At 41.8% G+C, this 23,675-nt stretch overlaps 1 protein-coding gene and 1 long non-coding RNA gene across 2 annotated transcripts in view; both read right to left on the reverse strand.

The window, feature by feature from the left end:
- LOC133978479 (uncharacterized) overlaps positions 1–10,107 on the reverse strand; it is a 21,246-nt gene extending 11,139 nt beyond the window's left edge. Inside the window, exon 1 of the long non-coding RNA XR_009925016.1 lies at positions 9,765–10,107. This is a non-coding gene — a long non-coding RNA (uncharacterized LOC133978479). The remainder of the gene's footprint in view (positions 1–9,764) is intronic.
- Positions 10,108–15,041: 4,934 nt separating this feature from the next.
- nr2f1a (nuclear receptor subfamily 2, group F, member 1a) lies at positions 15,042–23,348 on the reverse strand. The gene is made up of 3 exons (XM_062416728.1): positions 22,153–23,348; positions 20,181–20,708; positions 15,042–16,273 (listed from the first exon to the last, which is right to left on the reverse strand). The coding sequence occupies exons 1-3, from the start codon at positions 22,583–22,585 to the stop codon at positions 15,999–16,001; spliced, it is 1,236 nt and encodes a 411-aa protein (XP_062272712.1). The 5' UTR covers positions 22,586–23,348; the 3' UTR covers positions 15,042–15,998.
- Between the last annotated feature and the right edge of the window lie 327 nt (positions 23,349–23,675).

Here is a 23,675-nt window from a genome sequence, read left to right on the forward strand (position 1 = left end):
GATGCTTATCTCGTCCATGCTACTGTGCGGGCTGCATGACCTGTAGGCAGCTGCATCAGAGGTGTGTGTTTTGTGTTGAGGTGTTGACCTGTCAGAGGGGACTTGTTAGGACTTTAACTCCGACTGCTTGGCCGGTCTCCAGACATCCGGGGTGGCATCGATTTGAAACTTGTCCCTGTCTAATTTGATGATAACATCCAGCCTGCCCGTCGCAGCACCATGGACAGCGCACTGTCTTGACCTTGCCTTGCTATCAAATTACCCCCGTCTGGGCCACGGTGGGAGCCCAGCACCAAGTTTACTATAGTCTGAGAGAGACACTCACACACACACAGAGAGAAAGAAAGAGGGAGAGACAGAGGGAGAGAGAGCGCGCCGCGAGAGAGAGAGAGAGAGAGAGAGAGAGAGAGAGAGAGAGAGAGAGAGAGAGAGAGAGAGAGAGAGAGAGAGAGAGAGAGAGAGAGAGAGAGAGAGAGAGAGAGGGGGAGAAACGTTATTTTGAATGGCTGAACCGAAGACAAATCTTCTCTGAAGCCAGTGCTTACACTCAGCTGTAATGCTGTGGTGAATCGAGAGGAGATTGGCGGTTTACACTGGCTGTTGCGCTAGCCGTCTATGTAAACAATACTCAGTTACACTTACAGAGTTTATTTATGTTTTTATCCTTAAAGGACCCATCCGTCCTCGTATGACTCCCTCAGTTTAATCATATCTAAGATGTTAATTATATCTGTTAACTCAATCAGGTGGCCAATTAGGACAGTGGTATAAAAATGAGGGTAATCTATCCCAAAAAATAACTTTTAGTAATAAATATATATGGAATAAGAGTTTATAAAGTATGTTTACAGATTATTCAGAGCCAGGTTTACAGGTTAAAGGTGCATAATCTCACATTTGTGAAACAAACTTTTACACACTGTACAAGTCATCTCTCCATCACATGAGCTGCACAGTGAAAGCAACAGTGCATCTTGCACTATACAGACTTGAAGTCAAACCCCAACAGAATACTTTACGCGGACGTCTGGTGTTTAAACGTGCGCTTGATAGATGCTAAGCAAAAAAGAAGAAAACAAGGCATATTCATTTTGCAAATTTTTTCATAGTAGCTACACCCCATCAGCTGGTTCACATACTGTGGTAACAAGTTGATTTGGGAACCAGAATGTCTAAAGTTTGAGAGAGAGCCCACGGCACTGACGGGAGGAGGATTTACTGGTGGAGAAAGAGAGAGAGGGGAGGGGCGGCTGTTTGATGGAGCTCTACGGCTTTGAGACAGCTTGTTAATTAAAACCCCAAGATATGAGGCTCTGCAGCCACCGTCCATATCAGAGCACTGCTAACTATACTGACAGCAAGTTACTTAACAAGCGAGCGCCTCAATCCCATACCTTTTTTATCACAGGCGAGCAGTGAGATATTTTAATTCGTTAAAATCCCACTGTGGCGGTGAAATATCTTGTTTTCTACTTAAGAAAATATGACAAACCTTCGTATTCTCTGTTTGGGATATAGCCCAAATGGCTGCTTATGCTTCAAAATCCACACACCAGCTTAAATGTGGCAAATTCGATTAAGGAGGGAAAGAAAGGAGTGTCAAAAAAGGAGTGAATCAGTCTAGACATAGGTTGGGTGGTATTAAATTATTAGCTTTATATTCAGGCAATGGAATTATTACCAAAATCAAAGTAGCCTGCAGTTTGAGAAGCAGCCATAGGCCTCAGTGTGGATACAAAGAGGCAACATCAAGTCAAAACAAAGAGGCTACTGTGTATTTTTGGTGAATGCGTTTTCTGATCAATTTCAATCGAGGTCATACGCTTTGTCTCCATGCATTATTCCACCTTAATTGAACCCGCAACCCGCCCTTTGCCTGCGGGATCTCTGAGCTATTTCAATTCTATATGCATGTGTGAGATGATGGCTTGTTAAGTCGAGGAAAACAAATACCAGGAGAGCCTTACTCAAACACTCAAAATGTGTGACGGGCCTATGCCCATTGTTCAAAAAATAATTGAACTGCTGCTTCCCCCCCTCTCCTTTGCTTGCTAATAATGTGTTAGCCAAGTGTAGGCCAACTCATGTAAATAGCAGGAGGAGAATACGTGGATTTGGAGGGAATGAGGTGAAGCCTGACTGGGTTTGTGTCTTCTGGGGGGCTGCAGGTGGAGAGGCCCCGTATACAGTACAAGCGAACCTGCTGTGCCACACCACCCAGGATCCAAGTGTGTGTGTGTGTGTGTGTGTGTGTGTGTTTGTGTGTGTGTGTGTGTGTGTGTGTGTGTGTGTGTGTGTGTGTGTGTGTGTGTGTGTGTGTGTGTGTGTGTGTGTGTATGTGTGTGTGTGTGTGTGTGTGTGTGCGTGCGTGCGTGTGTGTGTGCGTGTGTTATTATCAAGACATTGAGCCCCCCCACTTAAATATAAAAGGCACATTTTTCTTGTAATCGTTAGGGTCTGCTGTCAGTAGACTATCTATTGAAATTAGCTACCATACTCGAAATATAAACAAGCTTTAATATCCATATAATAATTCAGCTGACTATACAGGAGGTCTGTATTTTAGATGTCTTCATATGAGAAATAAATGAAGCCACAGAGGGAGGGAAAAAAGCCAAAAACCGCCATTAACAACCCACTTTATGTTCTGGACTGTGTTCATCTTCAGCCACATGAGAGGAAATGTATTTTCTGGATCTGTTTTATTTGGGAAATAAAAAATGGTTGAAATACAGGATTTCCATTTCATTATTAAGCATCAAAACCATAAATATAAACTACAATCAATTGTATCTTCATAAAAAATAATAATCTCTGTACTTTAGTCTCTTCTCTCATCTTTAGATAACATATAATAGATCTTATATCGTTTCCATTTACAACACAAATATTTGAGTCAACCAAAGAGGTGGATAGACTCGATTTTTATGTATTTTTTTATTTAACTTTTCCTCGATTCCGAGGCTGTTTTCCAAATGTGTGTTAAGTGCATGCTTCTTTGTCACTGACTGCCGTATTAAAGCCCCTGCACCTGATCTGTTTGTGGCTGGTTTGGGGCCACGGCGCGTTTTAAGACAGCTGTAAAAGGCTCTCCAAGTCTCCAACACATTCATCAACGTCACACACCGACAAGCCGCTATTTAGTGAAAGTGTAACTGCAGCAGTATATCTTAGAGCAGAGTGGGCCACTCAGCAAACAATACAATAGACTTTTTTTCTTGGTTGTAACCAATCTAAAACAGATTTTAAGGTCGGTCAAATGATCGTTGGATTCCTAAAAATAATCAGAGAAATTGCACAATTATATTAATTTTTGTTAATTGTATAATTCCATATGCCAATGTCACGTTTTGTTTTGCCTTACTAAATATAAATAAGTCTTCCCTGTGACATACCTGTGCTTATAGTTTACTCTATATTTAAAATACATTTTGATCTGTTTTCTGCTAAGCTATAATTTGTGCTCCAAAGATTTTATAGTCTTTATTCTTTATCTTGTCTTTACTTAAATTAATATGACATCTTTTATTTTAAAATGGATTATTCAAACCTTTTCATTCCTTTGCTCATAATTGATATTCGAATTAGTGTATATGTTCTGCAACGTTACATTGCAAAAACAAACTATTAATTATCTAAAGCTCAAATATTGTGTGATGGTGTGTGTTATTATCAGTTTACATTAAAATTAAATGCAATACTGATCGCTGGTTTTAATCGATGTGATTCCACAGCTTAACAAAACAAACAAAAATGTCAGTCGACATAGGATAAAGCAATTATAAAACTCCCCACTATTCACAGCGGTGGGACTACATTAGAGCCGTTTGCAGCTGCTGTAATTCCTGGTTAAAAATGGCACTGGACTGTGGGCTGAGAGCGCAGCTGAGGAGAGAGAGGGTATGAGGCGGTTCTTGTGTCAGAGGGTCCCATAACGCAGAGCGCCATCTAGCAAACAAAGGTAGAAACAATAACAGGCATGGAGGGTCTGAGAGAGAGAGGCTGCCTTTACGCACACAGCACAGAGGGACACCACAACAAAGCGCAGCGGTTTAGTGCTCTCAGACACAAAAACTTCGTGTATCATGCATGCCATGTCGCGATCCTAGCCCTGCAGTGCCTACTATGTAAGATGTATACATGATCCAGCTCAAATCGATCAATTAGTCTTAGTGCAACGTCTGCTGCGTTTTACTTTTCCATCGGATCAAACTGTAATGAGCATCCAAAGGGTCAAGATGGCAGAGCAAATGAGCAGTGGTCAAGCTGAAAATGGGACAACTTTTAATGTCACAGTGGGTGACGGAGGGGAAAGTCGACTGGTGATTCCCTCACCTGACAAAATAAACTGTATCACAGCGTTTTACTGTGGGTGTGTATGTGAAACAGAAGCAAACAATGCATCTTCGAGCGTAGTTGCGAATCAATTATATATTATACTGCATGTCTGATGCTCTGCTGCTGCTAAGAGGTGTTAAGAGGTGGGTTTTGAAAAAAAAAAAGAAGTGGAATCATGTGTGTAAAGTGGTGAGTAATATGCCTCTAACACTTCCATCCTCACTTGCAGTAATCTTCCCTACTCACCCTCATCGCAATCATTATTTCATATACAAAGACTGAAGTAAGTCGTCTTCTCTATAGTATAATTACTGGTAATGATGGTGCAGTAACAGTAGAAGCGGTTACAGCCACGCACAGTAGGCTATAAGCAGTGTTTGAGTAATAATGATAGCAGTGGTAAAAGCCTGATCGCGAGTATGTAAAGGGGCACATTCTTGTTTTTATTCATCTTAGTTCACATTGTATCCGAACAGGTTAGTTAACCCAAAACTTAGAGTATATTAATCTCACATCAAAAGGTGCTGTGAATTGAAAATCTTTATAGCTGTAGATAATCAAATTAGTGCACCTATGTAATCCGAATTAGCATATACATAAAATACATTGTACTTTTTAGGTTTAGGAAGTGTAATAAACCTAAATATACAATTTTGACGTGTCAATTAGACATTATATTGAAGTGTAATAATACTAAACACAATGTGTGACTGATTAGTCGGCTTTTGCAATGATATATGAACCAAGGTGTCAGGGGCAACATTTTTCATATTCGTTATCTTGTCATTCTCCCCTCGACAACCAGCAATTTGTGACAATTTTCACTCGGTTAAGGCGTCCAATAATCCCTTTCCAGCCTCCACACTGCATATAAAGTTTAGACTGCATGTGCACACTTGTAACTAGGGCACTAATATAGTTTTAGAAATAATCATAATGAAATTGTGACTGCTTCCACTGAAGTGTACCTCACCTAATTTTTTATATATACACAATGATGAAGTGATAAAGTATGTGTGTGTGTGTGTGTGTGTGTGTGTGTGTGTGTGTGTGTGTGTGTGTGTGTGTGTGTGCGTGCGTGCGCACGCGTGTGCGTTCGTGCACGTGAACGCGCACGATTACTGGTGACTGTGCCCTCGAACTAAATTGGGGTATAAGCACGGCAGGAGAGTGCGTTAATTGATTAATTAATTAATGGAAAATACATTTGCAGTTTTCTTACGTGTTTTCCCATTATGTGATACTGTTTACATGATCTACTATTCTGTGGTGAGGAGACTGTGCTGAATGTAATCTGACCACTAGTTATTTATTACATTACAAAAATGTTGTGAAAAAATAATAAAATAAAATAATCCTAATAAACTATATATAAATGTGAAGTATATGTGTGAGACACTGCTTGCATATTTTACTTTTCTGAGAACATTGCATGCGTTCAGTGCATCCTTCAGTTGAAATATACAGCTACATACCATTATATTCATACTTCTTTCTGTTTTTTCTTTTTATACATATTTCTTTTCCCCTTAGAAGTAAATCCTTGACATTTTGCACTATTACCAAATTGTAGCATATAGGCTAGTAATCAGAAAATGACAGGGTTGCTCCATAGCAAAGCCCTATTTTGGTGCTGTTAAGAATCCTCTCAGAAAGGTTTTCTATCTCTTCAGCATTATGGTGCTGTAAACAACCCTGCCAGATTACATGAAATGCTCCACATCAGCAGCATTTAAAGGAACTTTCTGGCCCCATTATTTGCAGTATTTTATTTGCATAAATCAGAGGGAACCACTAAAGGAGAACCTTAGAAACCCCGTCTTTAGTGAAGCGAAACCTCTATGATCCACTTTCTGGTCCACATGCTGTATTTTCTGCTGCTCGTTCTTCAGGCCATGCCATAGTACTGACACCCTACCTTCCTTATATACCCGCTGCGTACGTGGAATGGAGAGAGTGAAGATGTGACGGGGCTTATTTGAAGTATGACGAGCTTTGTGGTCCACTCCTTTTCATTCCCTTGCCTCAAATCTACGCCCGCTTTCAAATAAGCCTCTTTGGCAATCCCATGCCGACCCCCCCAACACACACACCCCCTGCCACCTTGACATGAATGGGCGACTGACCTTTAGGGCCGTGTCCACTCTGCAGTCCAGTTTTATCCAAATAAGCCTTCTTCCCCCACCCTGCCTCATACGGGGCCAGTAATTCTTTACTGATATCATCAGCGGATGCAAATGAATTTGGACGGGGTGGGGGGTGCAGGAGTGGAGGGGGTGGTATTGGTGGTGTAGTCATGGACAAAATACCACACTGGCTGCAGAATGCTGCATGTGGAGAGATGGGAATATTGAATACCCCGCCACCAGAACCATCCCCGAATTCAATATTGCAGGAAAAAAAAATACACATTCCTATTTCAGAAATCTTGGCTGCGAAATACCACCAAGAAAAATCGCCATTCAAATGAGATGCGTTTATTTCTGCATGGCCTTTGAAGAGAAGAGAGGGGTCGTGTCACTCAAAAGAAGGAAAGGGCCACTCCGTTATAACCCCCCTCCTTTTTGCTCTCCCTCTCTCCCACCCTTCCCATCCCCTCTTCTCTCGCTCCGACCGACCCCCACTCACTCTTCTCCACGCGCGCACTTTCACACGCACGCACATTTTCACTATAGCACGCTGGCTTTGGGGGCGACACAGAGGATAGATTAGAGCTTTGCTCCTTTAACAAGGGAGAGGAGGCACTTCTATAATCACAGCGGCGGTATGTGGGGCCACAAAGAGTTTGCAACCACAGGGCGACTGGTCTTCTGTAGAGTGGTCCAAGCCGTGGGCAAGCCAGAGAAATGCTCTATCCAACATATTACTGGGATCAAAACACAGTGGTTATAGTGCGTAAAGATGTTATTAACCCACAGAGAACAGCAAAAGACCACTTCTAAATCTCCAAACAGTATAACCCTGGCATAGCCTGATTTAAGACAATTCACCACGTGACCAATATGACTAGAACACTGCGAATGATCAAGTAATTATTTAGTATGTAGAAAGAGCAATACATCCCCTGTTGATGATTTGGAGTGTGTTTCTGCACTACTACCGGCCTCCCTAAGAACAGTAGTGTAACATGGACATACAAATTTGATGGATGGTGCTGAGTAAGATGGAAAAAAGACATGTATTTATCAACATGCCGCATGTCCTCTGAGGTGGCTGAGAGAGAGAGAGAGAGAGAGAGAGAGAGAGAGAGAGAGAGAGAGAGAGAGAGAGAGAGAGAGAGAGAGAGAGAGAGAGAGAGAGAGAGAGAGAGAGAGAGAGAGATCACCAACCATGGTGACTACAGAGAGTCAATGGGAAACCTTACCACTGTCAGGAGAGGTTCCCTGTGGCATAGATGAAAAATATCCTCTAATGTATCGTTTCAGTCAAACATAATAGACCTTCAACAGCCTCTCTGAACAATCCAGGTAAACACAGATAGAAATAATATGAGCTTCAACTTTGACTACTGAAACAGCCTACAAAAGAATACTGACATGGTAGATAAATTATTCCTATTACTATTTTGTTTTACAAGATAATAATTTTAAGAGTATCTGCACTTATGGGAGAAAAAAACAGAATTATACTATAGCAGACACACACAATCTTTTTTTCATGTCCTGGTAAAGCTAATAGTAATAAAATATAAACGGAATTAGTCTATTAACCAAATCCTACAGCAAATGGAATTCCCATGTGTTTAGTGAAGAGGTTGGATACCTGCTAAAAAAAAGTTCGCCAATTTATTGTCAGTGGATAATATAGCAAAGGAGCAGAGAGGGTATAGGCTCAGTAGATTATATCTTCACAAGCATTATTCTGCTTGAGTGACTGTCTGAAAAAAACGCACAGGCTACAACAAAGATTGGTCAAGCATGAATGCGGCCTGTGTGTTTTGTCTTCATAACATATTAATCCATCAAACCATGAAGTGGGAACTAGTTGAGCCCAATACTTTAATGAGATTTTTTTAAAGATTTTTTTTGTGCTGAAAAATAAACTTCAGAGCAATAAAAAAAATTCTTCACATGCAAATAAAGCAGAAGCCAAAACTTTTTTTCACCCTTTTTCCTTACTTTTTATTGTTATTATTATCATTATTTTTTTCTTTTACATATAATGCAGCAAAAATGGGTCACCAATAAATTCTGTCTCAGCATTGATGTAATTGTAACAAAATGCTGCTAAGTAAAAACTGAGGGGCTCGCTGACTGCGGTGGCAAAGTCACACACCATCTGGAGTGTATTAGAAAGAGAAGCCGTAAATATTGCTGAAAAGCCTAGGCGTTATCAGGTATGTAAGCCCAGGCCTCGCTGCATGGCCTCCCATATGTTGACATAATCAGACTGTTGGGATGTCTATTAAAACGTATTTGAATTTAATAAATGAACACAATAATTAAATTCAATTTGTTTGTGCAGATCCTCCAATGATTCCCAGTGTTGGTGTGTTTACATATTTTGAGGGGTGGATTATTATGGGATAAAATGCTGCAGGACTCATGGGATGTTATCACAGTATTGAGATTGCTGTTAGATTTGGACCAAAAAGCAACAGGTTAACTGGCTTCAACTGCAACTATCCCCTAAATGTACCATAACAGCTCATTATTAGATGCATTATAGTTATGATTAAGTCGCTGCTGTGTTTTTTCCATGGTATCCCGCTGAAAACACACACACACACACACACACACACACACACACACACACACACACACACACACACACACACACACACACACGCTAAAACTTGACAGAGGGAATTAGGAGTTCCTCTTGAGCTGCAAGCCGATTCACGCGTTCCCCCTTTAAAACCAAGCGTTTCCTTTTCGACTATCCGGGTCTCTTTTAGGTAGTGCGATTTATTCCACACAGCATGTATATGTGTGTGTGCGCGCGCGCCGATGAGCACCTCAGTTCACACAAACATGTGTCCTTAAACTGTATGTGCATACATTCATGACTCAAATAGTGAGAAAACTTGCAGTTTAGATTTTAATGTCACATGCTGATTAATTTCTTGGCGATGACAAGAACACACGCACGCACACACACACTTGAACATATAGACGTACATCCTCTTTCACTTTTTACATATATATCCCCCCTCCCCTTTCTCTCACACTTCTCTGTCTCTCTCTTTCTCACTCACTCCCCCTGGCTTTATCCGTTTCAGTCCAAGGAACACACAAGAACACTCTGCAAAAGGGACACACACACACACACACACACACACACACACACACACACACACACACACACACACACACACACACACACACACACACACACACACACACACACACACATTAGAGAGAGAGGGAGAGACAGAGGAGGAGAAAGAGACAGAGGGGGAGAGACAGTGTCAAAATGAGCCTTACTTTTTTTTCCCCTTTTCCTGCCGTGAATCTTCATCCATCCGTCGTTGACAGAGCTTGACTTGATCCGACCACTTCTATCGCACTGCTAAAAAAGTCTGTAGTGCGCTTTAATTAATATATTTCTGGGCTGTGTCCCGTACCCAGAAGCTTTAGAGAGAGAAGAGGAGTGCAGATTGAGACATATTGAGCCCGCTTTAAAAGGATCATTTCATCATGTGGGAGGTTGGGACACACAAAGTTTGGACCCGTGACTGGCATTCCGGAGAGACATGCATATTTTAAAACAACAAAGCAAGACAGAGACCGGGGGCCCCGGGGTGGGAGGGGAGAAAACTTGGAAAGAAGTTACTATCAGATGAACAGCTGTCATTGTTGGGCAAGACTTGAGCGCATATTAAGATATAGTCATCTGAAAAAGGCTGCTTGTCCAAATAATGTCAGTGGTAGTCCCTATATCACTCATTCAATTATATCAACTTTTAATTTATTCATTCAAACACATATTTTAGTTTCTAAATTATTTAAATAGTAAACTGTGTGTGTGTGTGTATATATATAGTTAGTACGTTTTAAAAAAGAACGTAAAAAAGCTAAAATGTAACATTTTAACATTTTAAGGATTTTTAAATTACCATTTTGCTCCGTCAGCGTTATTAGGTCTGTGCTTATTTTATTCTACAGGTTGTCTACCAGAGCTGCTGTATAAACGCTTCCTGGGTTAAACATTTTCTGCAATTGTGATATTAAATGGAGCCAAACGTCTAAAATTAGGTTAAAATATTCACCTAAGCTGAACTGGAAATAAAATGTTTATCATTTACCTTCTGATAATGAAGCATACAGGCTGCAGATTTTTTTCTCTTTCCTCAAACATCTAAATAATGGCAGGTAAGGTTACAATTTTAAAAAAACGTCTCCCACTTCTATTTTGTCAAGTCACACACAGTTGTATCTCTCCCAAGTAAAGCCGGTGTGCTTAGCGCTGTCACTTCTGCACAGCTTTTACAACATCACTCCCCCTTTTTTCTCTCCTTTACTGGGAGGTTTTCGCTCTTGTGCACGGGGTCCATTCGTGCAACAACAACAAAAAAAGAGTGGAGAAGGCATTAATAAGAATGTGTTGGCTGTGATGAGAGATCTGTCCGCTGGAAATGAAGGGCCAGGGGAAGAAGACAAAGGGGGGAAAATGCATGCAGTGGTGTATAGCTGGATATCTCTGTTAGTTGTCAGCGTTTAGTCCATGGCTGTGGAATGCTAATGAGTGAGGTCTCTCTCCCTTTCTCTCCCTCGCTTTTCTCAATCCCCCCCTTCCTCCTGTCCACCGCTCTCCCTCCCTCCCTCTCTACCTCTCTCTCTCTCGGGGAGAAAAAGCGGATCGATAGCTGACCCGATGGTTTTGGCCAATGCTTTATTTATCTGGCAAGGCAATGATATTATCAGCCTTGAACGTTATATACAGCAAACGTCTTCCTAAATCAACACAAAGGGATCCGCTTACACAGTGATCCGGGCTTTCTCACAACCACCTCTCTCTCTCTCTCTCTCTCTCTCTCTCTCTCTCTCTCTCTCTCTCTCTCTCTCTCTCTCTCTCTCTCTCTCTCTCTCTCTGTTCCTCGACCAGTAGCGCGCACACCCGCGTACGTACGCTGGTAGATGGACGCTTTTACGCACGGGCATGCAAAGAACGCGCCCGCACACATACATACAGACAGACAGACCTCACACATATAAATCCTACCATTGCCTACACGCAGTTCTGACAAACCTGAGGAACTTGCGTGCGCACACAAACACTGACACACACTCACACACACACACACACACACACACACACACACACACACACACACACACACACACACACACACACACACACACACACACACACACGGGTTCAGACAGGCGTCCCCTTATGTTACATTAACAGCTAAGAATATTGTATACCCCGTAGGGCTGGATATGATCCATGGCTTAAAGGTTGCCTAAGAGGTCCGCCGACAGATCTCAGAACAGCACAGTGTAATCAGAAGACGTCTCTCTCCACTGACTGTGTACAGTAAATACACAAAGAAAATCAGGCTGTTTGCTGAGATATAGCGCAAAACATCTCACGGGAATCTATTTAATTTTGGACATTTGTCCTCCCTGTGCGGTTCCCAGCCATTTGTAACCTCGCTGTGGATGAGGTGCGCGGTGGCCATGGCGAAGCACTTGTTGTCCTGTGCTGTCATCATTTTTACGCACAAGACAATATAAGAAATAAGCCGTGTCATAGGCATACTTCAGAGGGCCCCCCATACACACAGCCGCTACTTGGAAATTGTTATTGTCTCAAACAGTATTTGTCAAATGTGACCGGGAAAAGCAGGCAACTATAAGTGAAATGAAGTGACGTGTAACGCCAATAGGACATTTCCATTGCTGCATAAAACCACTGGCTTGCATTGAGGGTTTTGGAGAAATAGGTTCGCTGACAACTTAGGATAATAAATGTTTCGCTTTCAGACAGATATCTCAAACGTGAAATCGCACCCAGCTGCTTGTGTAAAGCAAACAAATAGCCCCCCCGTGTTAGGAGTCTTCCACTTGTGGTTTGATAAATGAAACCAGACAAAGGTAAATGGTTATTTAACTCATTTCGTAGTAACACTTTGGTAACCGGAGTTTCCGAAATTACAGAGACACAAATGGGGCCTACAGTGTACCACATATCCATCTCATTTACCCACCGCAGTTATAGTCCAATCTGACAGTGCACTTACTTTTCTCCTTACAGTTTTTTTCTTTCCCTTTTATTTAATTAAATATAAGTACTAATAATGTTGTCATCACATTAGTGGCAGGATAAGAAATTTCGTGACGAACCTCTGGTCGAAAAATATTGAAAATATAGCTGATATTTGAAGCTTGTTATTTCAATATTTGAAGTGTTGCATGATAAACCAATTTGAGCTCCTGTCAAAGCAAAGAGAGTCAAAATGGTCCACAGACTAAATAGAAAATATCCCATTTTCCTTGAGTCCTCTTGTGTTTTGCTTGTATTGCCTATACAGAAACGTTAATTAGGAACACATGCCACAATTTCATCTGTTTTTGAACTATTGCTTTATATAGCCTGTAGTGTAACAATTGTATAACAGAATGCTCTCAGCAAGAGGATAAAAGATAGTTACTCTAGAGGGATTTAGAATACATTATGTGGAGACAACCAACTGAAAGCTGCGTTTAATAGCCCAGCAAACAATTTAGTCCAGAGCTACATGAAACAAAAACGACCTGGACTGTTGTGATGGCCATGGTGAAGCCATACTTATTCCCTCTAAAAAAAACCTTTAAAAACACAAACACAAACATTTATTCTCACGCGGAGTCTTCCTCGCCGTCCAAGAAACGATCCTCTGGATTATTAAAAAATAAACCAACAAAACAAAAAAACAAACAAAAAAACGCCAGTTTAAGATGAACACGCTGAATAATTAGAGTACTTCGGAAATTATCTGTTTTTAAGGCTGTATTTCAGGCTGTATTTAGGGAGTTGTTCGTTGTGTGTGTATTTTGTTAACTTTTGGTTTAATTCAGCATATTCTGCCTGCAGTGTTGAACAGAAAGGAAAGACCCCCATCAGATCATTAGACTGCAACTTTCACCTGACCTAAAGCTCCGGCAGAATCATATCCACACCAAAGAAATAACGATCCAACCTGAGGAAATATCACATTTATGTTTGTACAGTAGCCTAAGCAACAACAAGGCTTCTGACAACTGACCCAGTGTTACAGACAGGTAGATTGGGAGATAATAGGACCAATATGCCTGAACACACATTAATCATGAGAATAAAAAACTCTATTCTTGTGAGAGAGCATCTGAGGACACCCTTAAGCACAACCTACAGCATCATTCCAGCATAAGCACTAACTAATGAATACCTTAATATTGTAGCATTAGAATGAGACAGGCTATACAAACAAATAAACCACTGGCACAGATACCCCTCCCCCAATCCTATAAGGGAGATAACAAATATGGCGATATCAAATTCAGACATTGCAACGTGCTATATTCAGTTCAGCTCTCGTCCTCCTGTCCCTCGTCACTGCCAGTCAGCAGCTGAAGATGTGGGCAATATGGCACACAAGCAACACTTCTGATGATGAGGAGGGGGGGCTAACAGGAAAATTTAATAATTGTCACACCAAAACCCCATTTTCTTCCTCATAACGCCTTCCAATTTATCACATTTTATCACTCTAGATGTGAGTGTAATGCAGTAATGACAGCGAGGGTATATCCAGGTCCATAACTGGTCTTCCTGTGTCATTTGTGGAGAATATGGAGACAAAAAAGAGGGTGCGCACACACAGAGACAGACCAATGCAAAGACAGGAAGTCTATGTAACCCATCTAACACATTGAGGACTTATCGATACACTCATTACATTGTGAATGCACCAACCAAAGCAAGGCAACATCTCTTTCTGTCTGTCTCTCCCTAACACACACTCATACACTTACACACACGTTTCCCCTCTCATTTGTCTCCAATAGTCTCTCTCCCCCTCTCTCCCCTTCTTTCCTTCTCTCCCTCCCTCTCCTTCCTCTTCTCTATTCCCACACAATGCATCACATTCGGTGTTCCTATCGACTGGCTTACATGCTGTAAAATACATTTTCCAGATTGATCACGCATATCACAGCAGCTTTGCAGCGGGGCCTAACCCTTTTGCCAAATGACGCCCACATCAATATTGAGGCATGCACTATCAAGGCAGAGTTTTTTTTTAAACGAGGGAGAAGGGGAATATTGTTTGGTTTGTGGAGAATCACCTTGATTAAGCCACAGGAGGTAGGATAGAGGTGGCTCTGTGTGGTGCGCAGGCTTTCCTTGCTGTCTGGGAAAAATATTAAACATTAATGCGCTCACAGGCTGGCAGAGAGCTCACTGCTATAGTTCCTCACGTACAGTCTCCCCTCCTTTGTGTGCGCATAGCCAGTTATGTCAGTGGGTCTGTTAAAATGTAAGGTATGCACCCGTTGTGTAATTACCACACGTAATCCCGTGTATCACCTCGTTTTCACTGGTAGGTGTAATGGAGGCAAACAGTGTATTCAGAGGTTTCAGTGTAAGGCAATGCAGGATCCTGACTGACTGGCTGTAGGCTGCACTTTACTTATAGAAACCAATGAGCGCACAGGCAACAGATTCCCCTCAGATGGCTTAAAATAAGACCGAGCATCTTGACATTTGCTTCCAGGAAAAGGCTTGAGAATGAGACATCGTTGCCTATTTCTTTTTTTAATAGTACAGTCACCATCACACAACTTCATCAACCGACCCTTCTGCAAAAAGCTGCATCATGGAGTAAGCAAATTGAAGGCAACAACCAATAAAATTCAAGAAACAATGAAAATTTTCAAGACGAAACAAACAAAATGTATTTGAAATGATATATTAAAAGTGCTTTTGATTTTCATGTCTCTCCTCTTTGACTGATGATCGACTCCACACGCACTCATGGCCCGGGGAAAGGCGCCCCAGACGTCCTCTCAGTAAAAATGTCCTGGAGGTCAGTTTGCTGCTGTTGCAGGTCCATCGTATCAATTGGGAAAAAAGTTCAACCATCAGTGGTGATATTGTCATAGCGATTAGACTGTTTCTTATTTGTCTAAATTTCTTTATTTTTCTGTTTTTAAATTCTCACTTCAATTTTAATTCTTGGAGAACATAGCTTCGACAACATATATCGCACTCATTATAAGAAGCAAAAGGTTATATCAAAAAATTATTAGTATAGAATCACAGAAACCCTGGTTTAGAACCAGAAAAAATACAAAACAGAGAGGTACATAGACACAGGACAATTCTTATAATTGCTTGGAAACATTATTTTCCCGCTAAGTCTTGATTCTTTTTTTCTTACTGCGCATATGATGTTTTTCATTTTATTTGTATTTTTTTTTTTTACAAAAAAAGGAAAATAAAGACTAGTATTTTACAAAATGAAGAGTATTGTTCTTGAAGATGAGGGTGGATTTACACAGGTGTAAAGTCCAGTTCCAATATTTTTCTGTACATAATGTATTCCATCTTAGTCCCAGAAGACAGAAAAAAAGTAATGTCTTCCAAGTTTCTCAGAAAAGGTCCTATATATAGTCTTCTTGAAGGAGGATGGGGTGAGGGGTGCTGAATTTTGGTCCTTTTTTTCCTCTCTTTTTTCCACTTTCATATAAGGATCATTGGATGGACATGTAAGGCCAGTTGAAGCTGCTCCCGGATAATAGCATATCCCTGATGAGGGTTTCAATAGGAGTTTTACCTACCAAGCGGACGAAGAACAGCTGCTCGATTACTGACGAGGAGACGGTACGCAGAGAGGGCAGCCGCAGCAGGAGCTTCCCAAAACGGCTGGGCTGGTTCGGGTACTGGCTCCTCACATACTCCTCCAGGGCGCATTGGGATTTCTCCTGTAGGCTCTCGATGTGAGCAGCGTCCGAGAGGCCGCAAGCGTCTGCGAAACACACGCCAAAACATTGTGGTTAGGTTGGCTATGTCTCTTAACCCTGAAGTACAACATGTTGCGGAAATATGCATGAATCTGATATAATTTGCTTTTATACTTTCTTATTTCGACCAAGTGAAACAATTAACACTCAAATATCTAACACACATTACATTATTAAAATAAATGTACCTTATAGCTCACCAAGCCTTTTGGTGGAGCACAGACACTGATATAGGTCTACACATTTTACACTATCGTTATAAATACTCCTAATGGTAAAGAATTCAATTGACATGCTGACAAATTAGCCTCATATTTTCTGTGCAAAATATTAAATCACATCAACAATTTTAGCCTCACGTGGGTTTCGCTTTGGCAAGTGCATATCTTGCCATACCCAATTTACGTCCTGCAAAAGCACTCTGATTATCATTCAACATCACCCTTTGCGTGTTATTGACAAAGTGGAATGAACAAACACACTGCCCAAACATGCTACATCACACTGAGCGAGTGGGACTGTCATACAGAATAAACAAGGGGCTTGCTGGTGGAGTAGGGGGTGCACAACTCAGTGGAGGATATCTCTGCCTGCTCCTACAACAATCAACAAGAATATAGAGCTAAATGTCATGAAATCGGTGTTGTAAGCTTGTGGAGTCAGAATAGATGGGAGACTAGAGTAAAGGCGAAAGGTGGGGTGTGGGGTACAGGCCTAAAGGCCACTGCTCTTGACGTCTGGACTATGGGGATTCAAGTATAAGGAAACACAAACGGCACTGATGAATTTGAAATTACACTGGATGTAATGTGACCTAATTACTCTGCAGTAAGCTGTTAAGTCATTTTGCCGCTCTTCTCTCCATAGACCACTCTTGGCCTGTTTTTTGTTGGAGCCTATAGGACGGGCCGCTGGAAGCAATCACATTTATTAGAGGAGGTGAAGTCAATAGTCACGCAGAAGCGACATAAAATGTCAGAAAATGAGCCAGTGCAGCGACGCAGGCAAAACGTGTGTTATGGTGCTGACTGGTGGATTATGCAGCCTTGTGCAGTGACGCTCCCCTGTAGACAAAAGCACAAGCCTTGATGGTGTCTTACGATGTTTCAGCCTGTTAGAAAGAAAACTGTCTTTCACACAACCTAAGCATGCCTGTTCTACTGCTTATAAACTGCTGTAAACGCAGGCAGCATAACCGCTGGCGTATATAGTCCCACATGGAGTGTAGGCTGTCTTTAAAAGATCCTACATTAAACAGTGCTTTTGTAAAAACTACACAAGAAAGATAGCTACAGTTCTCAAGCACTAATAGATTAAACACCGAACAGAAGCTTTTAAGCCTATTCGTGATTTCTCAGTGCTATAACTCACTATGGGCAGACACAATAACCTTATGAACCCGGGGGCAAAGCTGAGATCTCGGGGTGATTTACTATGACCTTAGTCCGGCCGGTCAAAGCCCCGTGTATGCAAATCCCTTTGTATTAATGCTGACTGTCCCATTTAAAATCTAAAGCTTCCAGTAAGTTTGAAATTTATTAAATGAGGAAAATTCTTGTAAAGTATAATAGTTGACCTAAATGTTCAATACAGCGATTTGTGGAGTTTAATGCATTGCAGGGAATATGGTGCAGTTGAATGTAGTCTATGCGACATGAAAAAGCTGGTCAAAGAAACACCATAGTCCTCCATAAGGCCTGTCTGCCTGCAGCCCTGCACCCCACTACCTCAATAGAATGGGACATGGGAGCAGATAGCTTCCAGATTCGCAAACGACTATTTCTATGGTCGGGTAGTAAAGGCACATACTGCAATGTGCACATGTGAATAGAATAAAGAGTTAATGCAAGACAATGATTAGCCTGGCCACCATTATTTATGCATCAAATACTGACAGGACTGATGTTATTAAAGGCAAACAATCCACGCTGGTCTTGGCAAAGTGCCACATGACTTGTTATAGCCAACACCAGTTGTAGCCTATCAACCCAACTAAATGATCTGTTAGAAAACATGGAGCATGTTGATGTGTGTATGAAGTTTCTCTGGGTAATCTGGGGTGAATTACTGCGACGCCGTGCAACAGGAAAAAATATGGTCAAATATGTCAGTGCACACGGTAACATTACAGCATGTGCAGCCTATTAGTAAATAAAGCGAATCTCACAAGCAGTTACATTACTGTAGTACGGCAACTGAGTCAAAATACGTATTTATTCATTTTAAAACATACATTTACCTCTCAGTATGCCTGCAACATTTGGCGTGTCAAATTAGCCTAGTTGCCAAACCCCAAAAGTGAAAAGTAGTCATTATGGCTCCTGCAACTAAAAATAGAAAAAAAATTCTAGATAGTCCTCCAACAGTAGGAAAACCTATGTGGGAATGTTGTATCCGCCAGAAAAAAAGGAAAACTGAACGTTGAAAGTGGTTTAGTAGCTTGGGAAACAATCTGAGTTCCTATTTACAAGTTTGGTGAACACTCAAGAGTTTAAATCCTTTAGATCCCAATTCACTACAGCTTATTATGACATATACACACTATATGACATTATAATATTGTATGACAGAATTTAGCGATAATATAATATACTATAATACTCTTTTATATAATATATAGACAGTAAGGTAATGTATGTATGCATTTATAAATCCCTGTGACGCCTAATAAATAATAAACAATGATTATTCAAATATGCTACATGTGTAAGTGTATTCACTATCAATATAAAATGGAGTTATGACGCTTTGTAGGGACATTGAAAGTGAGAATTATTGGAATGTAAATCCAAATCTGAAAACTACAGTAATACTGAATATTTTATCACAAACGTGACCAATTATAGAATCTTTATAGCCTTATTACAGAATTTTGCAATGGGCCAATTTATGAGACAATGAGGTAAAAAGTTTGAGGTAAGTTCAAAAGTAGTTTGCGGCCTGTGTGTGAGTTTAGACGTTCCTTTTCCTTCCCATCACCAAACTCCCTTGACATAACAGGCCTAATGACACCAAGCGTACACAACCAACTCCAAAATAGCATCTAAATTACGCACCGAGAGTAAATGAGGACCTTTAGGACCTTGCCCCAGTCAGCCATCAATTAAGCTCCCAACAATGTAGGTTACTTTTGAAAATTGCTGCTGATGACTTTTCAAAGCATGTGCGACAAGAAAAACTATCCTCAATAACTAAGAAAATTAATAGGTCAGCTAAGATTAATCTACAAACAATCCATATATAAGTGCTGCTTTGTGTCCTACAGAAGCAATGTACTGACATATGAGTCAACTTCCATCAGCTTTTTTGATCTCAGTCTGCTAAGGATTATTTCCTGCCCCCCAAGACATGTGTTTGTGCACGCAAAACAAGGATAAAAGCATGCACCAACACTCATAAATGCGTCAACTGTCATATATCACCCAGTGATGGACTATTTTATCTTTACGCTCAATTATTTGACACCTGTTCTCAAATTTATGGGCGCGAACCTACAATCTCAGTCTCGGCGAAAACGGGTTCAAAAAAGTTTTAAACTCCACAATTATAAAATCTAAACATGTATGGAGATCTCATTTCACTCATATTTTAAAGCATTGAACTGCGGAAGCCTATTATACTTAAAAACTTGATGCGCTCTCTCAATCTGGATTTGTTTACACGTCTTATGCTGCGGCTACAACTGACAAGGGAATGCATGTAAGTGGATATGTAGCAAGCTGTTGACAAAATAGCTATTCCATCGGCAACACAAACATCTCGTAAACTCAGATTTGTGACCAGACTATACTTGACAGCCATATTCTTGATGGCACAGTACTTCACCCTGCGAGCCTCGCTCCCAATAACATGACTACAGCTAGGCCTCATTTGATTATAGATATGTTCCTATATGACATGTTGGACACCCACCTGATGTAAAGAGCACGATGGCCTTGAGGCAGCTGTACTCTGCCGAGTCTACATGCAGGGTCTTAAGCTTCTCCACTTGCTCCTGGAAGATCCGGATGTGATCCATGAAAGCCACGACGCGGTCCGCGGACATCGGGGAGGCGTGGAGGCCCGCCGCTGCGAGCAGAGGGGCAACATGCAGAGGCATGGAGCACTGGGCCGCATTAAGCACAAACAACTCGCTCCATGTCAGCCTGAGAAGGGACACCTGGTCGGTGATCTGCAGGTCGGGAAAGAAAGGGATGTTTCTCGCCCACTCCACGGCGCTGAAGAGCAAACGAGCAGCCAGCTCGCAGATGTTCTCGATGCCCATGATATTGTTGGGCTGCATGCACTGGCTCCCGTACCGGGACGTCGGGTAAGGCTCGGCCCGCAGCAATAACGAGATGTATCCGGACAGATAGCAGTGGCCATTCAGAGGGTCCCCGTTCGTCAGCGCGTACTGGCCTGGGTTCGGCTGAGTTGGAGGCATTCGTCCTCGCTGAACCGCTGACAAAAAGAAAGAGAAAAAGAGGAAATGTGCATCCAGGACTGATAAACATTGTTCACGAGTGGTACAATCGCTAAGCAAGCTACAGCTTCTGTGTGTTTTGCTCTTTAAAACGGCACACACGCTTTTCAAAACAAACTGACTCGTGTGTGCAGTTTGGTAGACTATTATAATATTACACAGCAAATTATTTAATCGGTAACATTAAAAATCTCATCAAAACAGATGTACTGTCCCTCAGTCTTCAAACGGTGTGCATTTGTATTAAGGGATGCAGGCTACAAGGATTGTGTGTACAATCAAAAGAAAATCACTTTTACACAGCACACACACACATTTTCTGTCACCCCAAAGTAAATTTGATCACATCTACCATTATTAGTATTTAAAGGCATAATTGCACATTGCATGCAGCAGCCTACTTATATTACCTTACCATTATATTTATGTACGGTTTTGCTTATTTTAATAATTATTTATTGTGGTCAAACATTTTACAAACGTGACTGATAATTACTGTTAAATATAACGACATTTACACATTTTACCAATATCAAAAGGTCAGCTGGAAATAAAAAGAATTCATCCACTGTTTAATATTAATAATAACATATTAATATAACTCGGGGAACATTATACGTGGGCTTGCAGTGTATACTGTAAATAGCAAATTTTAAATGAGGGAAGTTTGCATAAATTGAAATAAAACACCTGACATGGACGGAAAGTTAGGTGGCCTGTAATGCACCAGGCAAACAATGAGCCATGAACAACTTCAGCGGCATTATTCAGTGTGTCTGAGCTGTCTAGTCAGCATATGGAGCCAGATAGAGACGTGGGTTTGTAGTGTGTTCATTTCACATTCACACACATATTTTGAACCCTACTGTAAAATTATGAATTAGTACGCTGTTCAAACTTACGGAAAGGACTATTAGCTTTCTACACACACACACACACACACACACACACACACACACACACACACACACACACACACACACACACACACACACACACACACACACACACACACACAAACACATGTGTGTGTGAGCCTGACCGTGTGTATACATACACACACGTACAGACAACCCTTTCTATGCTCCAAAACCTATGTGTAAATTTGGCCTGCTGGACCTGCTGCCTTTGCTTGATCGTTGTACAGTTTAGACTGCAACGAAAACAAAATAAAAGGGTCAGCCTGACGAGCCGCTTTGTTCAGGCGACCTGCATTCACAAGCATAGCTGCTGTGGCTGCACTGGCCTTTTACCCTTCTCTCATAGACAGGAAGACTAATCATTCATGCAAACATCCCTCAAAAACATGGATGGGGACTGCAGTATGCCAAGCCATATATGTGACCTTAATGTAACATGGCAGCCCTGTTCGTGTGCTATAGGATGCGTAATCATGAGATGGCTTTAAAAATATATATTCACCTTCCCGCCGCATTCCCACTTTTAGACATTTCTTCAGCCTGCAGTATTGGCACTGATTTCGGTGGTGCTGGTCAATGGGACAGTTCCTATTGGCACGACAAGAGTATGTTAAGTTCCTCCGTACACTCCTCTTGAAGAAACTTTTGCATCCCTCGCAGGTGAACTGGCCATAGTGTTTGCCGCTCGATTTGTCTCCGCAAACCACACATTCAATATGCTGCTGACTCTGTCCAGAATTTTGACTCCCCTTGTCCCCAGCGGTCCCCGGTGTGGACGGGGGTCCCGGCTGGCTGGGGGTCTGTGGAGTGTGAGGCGCCGCTGACGCCGCCTGCTGCTGCTCCCTCGCCGGCTGCGCTGCTGGGTTGGGGCCGCTCGGAGGTCCTCCGGCCACGTCTTCCTGCGGATCTCGCCACACGCTAACTACCATTGCCATATCTCGGCCCCGGAAAGTGCTATAAAGCGAAATGATCGCCGGTGTTTATGAAGCGCAGAGGAGTAAAAATGAGCTCTCAAATGACGGGGCAGTGCAAAGTCAAATCGGAGCACGCAATCTCATATGGGGTAAGAAGGGGAGTAGAACGCGATCAATACATTCAAAATATATGAGGACGATTGAAAAGACACCCGATCAGGATATGCAAGTATCGGGAGGCCAGTTCCAAGGTAAATTGCAGTCAGCCATTCAGGAATCCCTAATCTTGTATGAAAGCCCGAGTCCAGTCGTAACAAATTGCAGTTTGATATAAAATAGCCACAAAGGAAAGGCAGGAGCGATTCACATGGACGCAGGAACGAGTAAAAAAAACCTTTTGCTGGAAAGACACGCGATCCAAAGTGCTGCGGAGATAAATTCCTTTCTCTTTTCTTCCTCTTGCTCCTTTACGCTCCCGTCTTCGCCGTATAGGAGGGGAGGAAAAACTGAAGAGCTGGATTTTTACATCTATATTCTTAAATAAACCTCATCATCTCGCCCAGCAGCGAAAGAAAACCGCGTCGCCGAATGAAGTGCCCATGTATAGTTTCACCTCTCTCCAGCAGGAGGAATGGAGATACGCAGAGAAAAGGTTAAAAAAAGAAGAGGAAAAACACCAACAACTAATAGAATATGCAAGAAGAAGGAGAGACCCAAAAATGAATGCGCTTAAACGGGAGGACCAGCAGAGCAATGTTTCCGAAACGGGGGATCTGCGCGAATGTCTGTATATAGTGAACTTTGACACTACTATTGAAACTGACACGTTTCTATGGAGATCGCTGCGCCTTATATGGTGCTCATGTCAAGGAGCCAAGAGAGGGGCTGCTGGAGACTGATAATCAAAGGCGACTGACTGGCCAGAGCCCTGCACAGAGGAGGAGGAGAGGAGGGGAGGGGGGGATAGGGAGAGAGAGAAAATGGGAGGCTAAGGTTATAGCCAAGCCCTCTCTTTCTCTCCATTGGTTAGAGTCCCCCTCCGTTCATTCACTGCAAAAAATGTCCATCCCGATAAGTCATTGGCTCTAATGTTCAAATCTTAAAATGTTTT

The sequence above is a fragment of the Scomber scombrus genome, chromosome 4 (genome assembly GCF_963691925.1).
Source record: "Scomber scombrus chromosome 4, fScoSco1.1, whole genome shotgun sequence".
In the NCBI taxonomy this organism is placed as follows: Eukaryota; Metazoa; Chordata; class Actinopteri; order Scombriformes; family Scombridae; genus Scomber; species Scomber scombrus.